Source organism: Chanos chanos, chromosome 14 (assembly GCF_902362185.1).
Source record: "Chanos chanos chromosome 14, fChaCha1.1, whole genome shotgun sequence".
In the NCBI taxonomy this organism is placed as follows: Eukaryota; Metazoa; Chordata; class Actinopteri; order Gonorynchiformes; family Chanidae; genus Chanos; species Chanos chanos.
In genome coordinates, this window is record NC_044508.1 from 1,156,997 (window position 1) to 1,166,996 (window position 10,000).

At 44.2% G+C, this 10,000-nt stretch overlaps 1 protein-coding gene across 1 annotated transcript in view; it reads right to left on the bottom strand.

The window, feature by feature from the left end:
- The window catches only part of galnt9 (polypeptide N-acetylgalactosaminyltransferase 9), a 65,608-nt gene that overhangs the window by 15,674 nt on the left and 39,934 nt on the right, over positions 1–10,000 (bottom strand). The window contains exon 6 of the mRNA XM_030791622.1: positions 9,747–9,864. Coding sequence (XP_030647482.1) covers positions 9,747–9,864 — 118 coding nt within the window. The remainder of the gene's footprint in view (positions 1–9,746; positions 9,865–10,000) is intronic.

A 10,000-nucleotide genomic window follows, 5' to 3' on the forward strand; every position in this document is an offset into this window, starting at 1 on the left:
TGATTTACTGGAGTGAGTCCTGATTGTAAGAGTGTGTGATTTCTGGCTGGAGTGAGTCCTGATTGTAAGAGTGTGTGATTTCTGGCTGGAGTGAGTCCTGATTGTAAGAGTGTGTGATTTACAGGAGTGAGTCCTGATTGTAAGAGTGTGTGATTTACTGGAGTGAGTCCTGATTGTAAGAGTGTGTGATTTACTGGAGTGAGTCCTGATTGTAAGAGTGTGTGATTTACTGGAGTGAGTCCTGATTGTAAGAGTGTGTGATTTACTGGAGTGAGTCCTGATTGTAAGAGTGTGTGATTTTTGACTATAGATTTGTCAGAGCGGCGACACTCTAGCACACCAATACCAGACCACTTTGACTTTAACTGCTGTAACTGATGGCCTCCCTCTCTCTCTCTCTCTTTCTTTCCCTCTCCCCTCTCTCTCTCTTTCTTTCTCCCTCTCTCCCTTTTTCTCTCTCTCAGGAGCAGAAATTTTAAGGGCCTTTTTTCTGCTTTGTGTTGAGTTACAGAGAATGTAAAGTTAACTATCAGAAAAAAGTGAAACAGGTCTTTAAAAACACAGTCTGTGACGTCATACTCTAGCTACAAGACTGCTGCACTAACCCTTGATTTACACCATTTTTCACGTGTCGCTGACCCGTCGGGAGGAGGGTCTGAAGCTCCAGACGCAAATCTGAGCCAAGAGAGACTCTAAATCATTTCTGAGAAACAGGCTTCAGTTTAAAGTGATTCTCACAAATGGCCATATTGCCCACAGTGAGGATGGTTTGGAATCTGTTCCCACCTGAAAAGCAGGCATCTCAGCCTGAACTCTGGGATGGACAGAGACAGTCCTGAGCTCTGGGGTAGAGAGAGACAGTCCTGAGCTCTGGGTAGAGAGAGACAGTCCTGAACTCTGGGTAGAGAGAGACAGTCCTGAGCTCTGGGTAGAGAGAGACAGTCCTGAGCTGTGGGGCACAGGGAGACAGTCCTGAGCTGTGGGGTACAGAGAGACAGTCCTGAGCTGTGGGGTAGAGAGAGACAGTCCTGAGCTCTGGGTAGAGAGAGACAGTCCTGAGCTCTGGGGTAGAGAGAGACAGTCCTGAGCTCTGGGGTAGAGAGAGACAGTCCTGAGCTGTGGGTAGAGAGAGACAGTCCTGAGCTCTGGGGTAAAGAGAGACAGTCCTGAGCTCTGGGGTAAAGAGAGACAGTCCTGAACTCTGGGTAGAGAGAGACAGTAGAGAGAGACAGTCCTGAGCTCTGGGGTAGAGAGAGACAGTCCTGAACTCTGGGTAGAGAGAGACAGTCCTGAGCTCTGGGGTAGAGAGAGACAGTCCTGAGCTCTGGGTAGAGAGAGACAGTCCTGAGCTCTGGGTAGAGAGAGACAGTCCTGAGCTGTGGGGTAGAGAGAGACAGTCCTGAGCTCTGGGGTAGAGAGAGACAGTCCTGAACTCTGGGTAGAGAGAGACAGTCCTGAGCTCTGGGTAGAGAGAGACAGTCCTGAGCTCTGGGTAGAGAGAGACAGTCCTGAGCTCTGGGGTAGAGAGAGACAGTCCTGAGCTCTGGGGTAGAGAGAGACAGTCCTGAGCTCTGGGTAGAGAGAGACAGTCCTGAGCTGTGGGGTAGAGAGAGACAGTCCTGAGCTGTGGGGTACAGAGAGACAGTCCTGAGCTCTGGGTAGAGAGAGACAGTCCTGAGCTCTGGGTAGAGAGAGACAGTCCTGAGCTCTGGGGTAGAGAGAGACAGTCCTGAGCTCTGGGGTAGAGAGAGACAGTCCTGAACTCTGGGTAGAGAGAGACAGTCCTGAGCTCTGGGGTAGAGAGAGACAGTCCTGAGCTCTGGGTAGAGAGAGACAGTCCTGAGCTGTGGGGTAGAGAGAGACAGTCCTGAGCTCTGGGGTAGAGAGAGACAGTCCTGAACTCTGGGTAGAGAGAGACAGTCCTGAGCTCTGGGTAGAGAGAGACAGTCCTGAGCTCTGGGTAGAGAGAGACAGTCCTGAGCTCTGGGGTAAAGAGAGACAGTCCTGAACTCTGGGTAGAGAGAGACAGTAGAGAGAGACAGTCCTGAACTCTGGGATAGAGAGAGACAGTCCTGAGCTGTGGGGTAGAGAGAGACAGTCCTGAGCTGTGGGGCACAGGGAGACAGTCCTGAGCTCTGGGGTAGAGAGAGACAGTCCTGATCTCAGGGAGAGAGCAGGTGGCTGACAGAACACCGCTGGTTTTACATGAATGTCACGTCTGCCTTTTGTTCTCCTGCTGTCTCTCTCATGTCTTTAGAGGTCTTAGCCTGGGCATTAGCAAAACAAATCAGTCCAAATGACTTTTTCTCGCTCAGCACAAAAGATGTGATGCTGCAGAGATGATTGCAACGGAACAGCCAAAAAGAAAAAAAAACAAAAAACAAAAAAAAAAAAAACGGAAAGAAAAAGAAACACATTTACATCACGCTGAGAGAAAATTGCCATTAGGAGAGGACTGGATTACTCAGAAGGTAATTAATTGGTCTGGAGAATCACCAGGGCCAGAGGACATTTGTGAAACACGGAGAGTGTCCATGGATGATGGATAACAGTGTCCATGGAAGATGATACTAATAATTCCAAACTTACAACAGAATGCAGTCCACTTCATTAAAAAAGAAATGAGGGTTTTCAGAGATGATCCCAATGTAGTTAATGCATATATTACTAAGAACCACACACACACACACACACACACACACACACATGCATCTCTTTATCTTACTAGCTCAGTCTTGGCTCAAAGTTCCGGTGAGTACCAACATTAAAAATAAAACTATTCAAGTCTTTAAGAGGGCAGTAGTTAAAATATTTTCTGAAAACATCAGGTTGCTCCACTACAAAAAAGTTAGCAGAGCAGAGGGTGTGATAAAAACAGGCACAGCATCACAACACAGACACAAGAACACAAACACAGTCAGAACAGAAACAAGAACACAAACACAGTCAGAACAGAAACAAGAACACAAACACAGTCAGAACAGAAACAAGAACACAAACACAGTCAGAACAGAAAGGATACACAAACACAGTCAGAACAGAAACAAGAACACAAACACAGCCAGAACAGAAACAAGAACACAAACACAGTCAGAACAGAAACAAGAACACAAACACAGTCAGAACAGAAACAAGAACACAAACACAGTCAGAACAGAAACAAGAACACAAACACAGTCAGAACAGAAACAAAAACACAAACACAGTCAGAACAGAAACAAGAACACAAACACAGTCAGAACAGAAACAAGAACACAAACACAGTCAGAACAGAAACAAGAACACAAACACAGTCAGAACAGAAACAAGAACACAAACACAATCAGAACAGGAAGGATACACAAACACAGTCAGAACAGAAACAAGAACACAAACACAGTCAGAACAGAAACAAAAACACAAACACAGTCAGAACAAAAACAAAAACACAAACACAGTCAGAACAGAAACAAAAACACAAACACAGTCAGAACAGAAACAAGAACACAAACACAGTCAGAACAGAAACAAGAACACAAACACAGTCAGAACAGAAACAAAAACACAAACACAGTCAGAACAGAAACAAGAACACAAACACAGTCAGAACTGAAAGGATACACAAACACAGTCAGAACAGAAACAAGAACACAAACACAGTCAGAACAGAAACAAGAACACAAACACAGTCAGAACAGAAACAAAAACACAAACACAGTCAGAACAGAAACAAGAACACAAACACAGTCAGAACAGAAACAAGAACACAAACACAGTCAGAACAGAAACAAAAACACAAACACAGTCAGAACAGAAAGGATACACAAACACAGTCAGAACAGAAAGGATACACAAACACAGTCAGAACAGAAACAAGAACACAAACACAGTCAGAACAGAAAGGATACACAAACACAGCTGAAACAAAAGGACACAGAGATAAGTTCATCATTCCAAACAGCCCCAGTCAGGGAGAGCACCAGTCAGGGAGAGCACCAGTCAGACAGAGCCCCAGTCAGGGAGAGCACCAGTCAGGGAGAGCCCCAGTCAGGCAGAGTACCAGTCAGGGAGAGCCCCAGTCAGACAGAGTACCAGAGCAGTCCTCAGTATGCTGTGTTCTGGGCTGCTGTTCTTGTGTTTCAGAGACCACACCGAGCTGGGATCCTTTTCTTTTTGATGCAGAGTGTATATAAACAGAACTATGATCTGATATCCCAAGTGATAATATGACATCCTAGTCCATCAGTACATTTTTAAGATCTCACTCAGTCACCTGAATTATTCAGCATTTCACCATAGCGCTTTCACTGTATTTAATGAATGTGTTGTGACACTGGGTTGATATCAAAGCATTAACAGACAAGTATGTGAATAATGAATGTAATATATATGTAAAATAATAATATATGCAATATATTCATAGACACATTTTATTGTAAGATGCACTACACAGGAAGCAGTCAAGTTTCTGACCGTAGATTATTTTCACAGGACTAATTAAATGAGGCGGTTTATGCAGGCTGTAGAGAAAGCCTACTCGCTAATTTAATTGGTATCTCATGCCAGAGCCATCTGAGCTGAATTTCACTGATCTGGTCTGATGGCTCACTAAAGAGGAGACTGATGATCTATAAACGCAGGACAATAGGAGAAGGACCTGAATCAGCTATAGCACAAATGCATGTTAAGAGGGACTTAGTTAAAAGTCCCTCTCTGTCTCTCTCTCTCTCTCTCTCTCCCTCCCCCCCCCCCTCTCAAAAAAGAAGACAACAGAAACCCACCTCCGACTATTTCAGAAACTGCTGTGGACACTATCAGAAGAAAAGAAATTACAGTGCAGTCATTGTACATTCAGAGAGCACGTCGACGCCAGACTGCGTTCTCTGAAAGGTCCAAGCGCTTGACATCAGCCACTGGATTATGAAAATTCATCCCTGGACTGGGGGTAAGAGGCCCCCACCCTTTGAGGACCGCGGGAATATGATAATTGACTTTTCTATTGTGACCCTCAGGGCATTTCAAAATCAATTCAGGCTTTCCAATTACATATCTATTTTCCTCTCAGCTTTCTGAAGACCATTGGAGACGGGCAAGCTTTACCCTGTGAGCTATCGCTGTCCAACCCCCTACATCACTGACTGACTGTGGAATCTAGAACGTTCTAGACGGTCGCTCAATTCTGTTCACGCGCCATGGTAACCAAGACATGAATAACAAAGGATTATGGGGGATTGCAACGCATTACGCGCAATAAACAAAGCCAGGTGGATCTCTCAGCAGGCTTATAATTCTTCATTCAAATGCTTCTTTTGTCAATATTCTGCCTCCAGTCACTTCTAATTGGTGTGAATTGCTACAAGAAAATGCAAAGCAATTCTGACAGGTAAACCAGCCGGTGTTCTTCAGTGAAACGTTTACAGATGTTTGATCTGATTCTTTGTCCCTGTGTGTGTGTCTGTGTGTGTGTGTGTGTGTGTGTGTGTGTGTGTGTGTGTGATACAAGCACTTCCTGAAAGGGAAGGTCATTCTTCCAAACGACCATAGCAATCATGAGTAATGGGTTTAATTAACGACAGTAGAGGTTGCCAGTGGTTTGCCTGTGTGGTTCTTCATGCAGCACTGTACTGCTGGAAACAGATCATGTTGAATGACCTTACATCTGGCATGTTGTGATGTATAATTCAAATGCTCTCAAGGTTATTTCTGTGTTTGGGCTCCATCGTGAAGGAGCCTGGTATGGAGTGAAATCAAAGCGTGGTTGTTAGCGGACTGAGACATCAAAGCTGGACAAGACCCTTTAAAGGCGAGAACGGAGATGTGAGCATCTTGTTATTACGCAGTAACAGAAAAAAAAAAAACACGTATGGGCATCACGCTTTCACTTTAAACTCACGTTTGAATTGGTGGTCCTGATTCTACGGGGGCAGAGGCCACTCTGTGATTTTGTTGCGGTGTTGGATGTGAGTGTGAAGCCGTGTCAGATGGAGGAGATTTTAGTTTCATATCACTGGCTTCTCAGCTGAGGGCACAGCTGCCACGAAAGGCGAAACATCGTTCCATTTTAGCAGCTGTCAGAACCTCTTGCTTCACAGGAAACGCTTTCTCAGTACCAGCAGATTTGGAGAGACTGCCTCCGTACCAGCAGATTTGGAGAAACTGTCTTTTTGTGCTCTACTGGGTCATAGCTAACACATCAGAGAAACACTTCTGATGTCCATCATCTCTGACAATCACCACTTATCTCAGAAAGTACACCCCAGTGTCTCTCAGGCTGCCCACGGCAACCAGCTCGCTCTCCCTGATCCACTGCTTGTGTCTGATACGGGTTCTCGCTCTGTGATCTACTGCTTGTGTCTGATATAGGTTCTGTCTCCGTGATCTTCTGGTTGTGTCTGATACAGGTTCTGTCTCCGTGATCTTCTGGTTGTGTCTGATACAGGTTCTCTCTCTGTGATCTTCTGGTTGTGTCTGATACAAGTTCTCGCTCTGTGAGCTACTGGTTGTGTCTGATACAGGATATTAGTGATAGTACAGTGAAGTCTAAATTCCCTGCAGTGTCTTCATTTTCATTATTATTTTTTATTACCATTATTATCATTATTATCATTATTATTGTTGTTGTTATTATTATTATTGTTATTATTGTTGTCGTTGTTTTACCATATCATGCCCAGCATGTGAGAAACAAGGTCCAGTGTGACGCCATGCACAGGCACCAGCCTTACCTTACGACTCTTTGGCAGATGGGGGTTGTCTGAATGCAGACGAATTTCTGCCCTGGTTTCTCCACACTTATCTCTCTAATACGGTAACAATGCATAGCAAATGAGCCTTAGTCTTGAGAAGTATCTCATTTAGTCTTGGTCACTCGTATTCATTGGCATGTTTTTGTTTGGTGAGCAGTCTTTCTGATCTCCACCAGTCTCTTCAAATGAGACAGAGAAGCAATCACGTGTGAAGTGAATAACTTTCAGTCCATTAAGCCGGGGCAAATTGATCCCACCTTTTTAAATAATGCATGCATTGGGAAAGATCTATGTTTGATCAATAGAGACAGATCTCTGCTTTGTTACCTTTGTACAGTATCTGTGAGAAGGGTCAAGTTCTGTAGCCTGGTCTGGTTTATCTGAGTCCAGGCCTCTGCTGTCTGCAGACTGTGAGAAAGTGAAGGACGCATTCAGTACAGCTCCTCACGCTAAAAACAACAGACTTTCAATCAAAGCCGAGTCCCGCGGCGGCTATTGAGAGGCGTCGGCGCGATCCAAAGGTCAAGGTCTTCGTAAGTCTCCTGGTGCTGTGGCCTGATTGGACTGACACGGTGTTTCTGCCCGGGCCTCTGTCGCCCCTGGGCTCGCCTCTCCCGGGCCGGGACAGTATTTTAACGGAGACTGAGATAATTGAGGACTACAGACATGCCAGGATGTGTGCTAATGGAAGAACTGCACTCTCCTTTTTTATTTATTTATTTTTTTAAAGGTTATTACCCACGAATGAATGAAAAGCAAAAAGCAATTTGGTTTCATAGAAAGTCGGTTCAAATCAAGTAATTAGGTCTTTTGGTTGTAAAGAATGCTTTTTATCAAATATGACAGACAGGTAGGCTGCGCGTCCCTGAGTTGGCTGTGTTCAACCTTTTCCATCACTCAGGTCAGTGGTAATTAGTTTTATGTGATTGCTTTCAAAGGCAGTCTTGAGAGATGTTAAATACTATGAGTGTATTTCTGGTGCCTGTGGTAAGGAAGACTAGATGAATGACTGAAATGAAAGCAGAATTAAGCTTGAACAACATGCTCTTTTTAACAGGGCATCTTAATCAGCACCAGTGGTTTGGACCATTTCGCCCATTTGAAAGCTGCTGGGTGTTGTCAGATTCATACAGATCAGAGCAGAGTGAACCTGTGCATGCTCTCACTACACCCTGCTTTCCATTCATTCACCTCCCCAGACATCTGCACCTCCACAGGAGATCCACACCTCCCCACACATCCGCACCTCCACACCAGTCTAATCCTCTAGATACTGTGCTACAGTGCCTCCTTTTGCAGATGCTCCAGCTTGTTTGATCTCTCTCTCTCTCTCTCTCTCTCTCTCTCTCTGTGTCTCATTTATTTATTCACACACACACACACACACACACACACACACACACACATACACACATATATATTTTCCCCTACATTTTTCAGAAAAAACAAAACAAAACAACTGATGTAAGTAGGTAGTCTTTTGTCTGAGTGTCTGTGGGTGGGGTGGGGTGGGAGTATAGGACAAAGTAAACAGTAAATGATAAATGCTCAGTATTCCTTGTGCTGCGGAGTGTCTTTCATCACCTTCGTGAGAAACGCTCATAGACAGTCCGTCTATCGGCACAGACTAATTGTTAAACATGTAACTGTCAATCAAACCTATCCCAGCTGACGTCTCCTGGCAAGCCCCCGGTGTGCTGGGTCAGCCAAAACTGTTTCAGAGAAATCATGTGCAACCGCTGTGGAGCCGTGGCTGGCTGTGAGTGGGAGCAGTCAGAAAGGGAATTTTAGCCATTTCGCAGGGACTGTTTCATTGCAGAGTTAGTTCAGCAGCACGTAATGAAGAAACAAGCCATAGTCACCTCCAACATATTTGCTGGTCTCAGCCCAGTGGTGCAGGAAAATGAACATGTATAAATCATTCTGACACGTGCTGATGGGGTTGTCCTGCAAGCTACTGTAATGGAGTCAACACTGCGTATTTAAATATGCTGCATTAACACCAAAAAGGCATTTAAGACCCTGTGGGAAATACCATGACTGTCCTAAAGGTACACCATGCAGTGCCAGAGGGGACACGCCATATCAGAGGATGTGGGGACATTTTAAAGCGATAAAGACATAGACGCTTGTGGGGTAACATATCTCTGCACTTACAGCATCCTAATGACCTTTAGAGAGGAACTCCTGTAAAAGCAGTTTTGAGCGGTCACTAAACTGGAGAGAGAGTGAGTGCAGTGCACAGACTCATGAATGAAAGGAAATAAAAGCATTTTAGCCCAGCACTCCAGTGGGTCATGAAGGTTCCACTTGGCTAAAGCAAAACATTTTCTGAATTAAACAGTCAGAATGTCCAGCAGACTGCGTCTCACACGGAGCATTAAATTCACCTCAGGGCAGCCGCTAAAGAGGGTTTTACATTCACAGTGCATTGCTGACTTTGAAGTATTTGAGTCAAATGAACATTATAATTTGGCTCTGAAAGTTTTCTGTCTGTTATTCAACACCTGAGTGCAAGTTCTCCTCAGTTCGCCCACGAAGTTTCAACCCCATAGCATCAACATGTGGAACTGTTATTAAAACTCCATCTCCACCCTAACTATTTATAAATCTAAAGCATCACTCTGTGGCCTGGGATGCTGCTGGAAGAATCATCACAAACTTCATTCTGTCAAGTGCAAGACTGCCAATCAAAGTCTGCATTCGAAAAATACACATATATTCTACTGAAAGTGCTTTTGTAAATTGATTAAATAATTAACTAGTTAAACAAATAATTAAGTAATTTAACTCTAAAAACATCTTTTCTGTCTTTGAATGTTTAGATCAATACGCAGGTACAAATCTGACACATAATTAACATAGGTTTTTTTTTTTTTTACTTAACTGTTTTAGGTGGAACACATACAAGAACTTTCCTTTATTTAAAAAAAGGTAACACTGACTAAACTTTTGCTTCCTCTGAGTGATGCAGGTCAAATGATTTTTACACCTTCACACAATCTGGAAGGATGCCCTCACCCTCATTCCCAGTTCGATATTTTCTCCTCCGTACACTTCCATGCCCGGATCGAGAAGTCCGATTTCCCCAAAGTACTCTCTGTCGACCACAAAGGAGCAGCCAATCATCGCGGGGGTCCTAGGTTTGGAGGGGAAAAAAAAAAAGTTTTAAAACAATCACATATCTTACTGCTGTCTACATGACAAGTCAGGAGTTCTCATGAACATGTAAAGAGTTGGTGTACTGTACTGTTATCTACTTGGTTCATTAAATC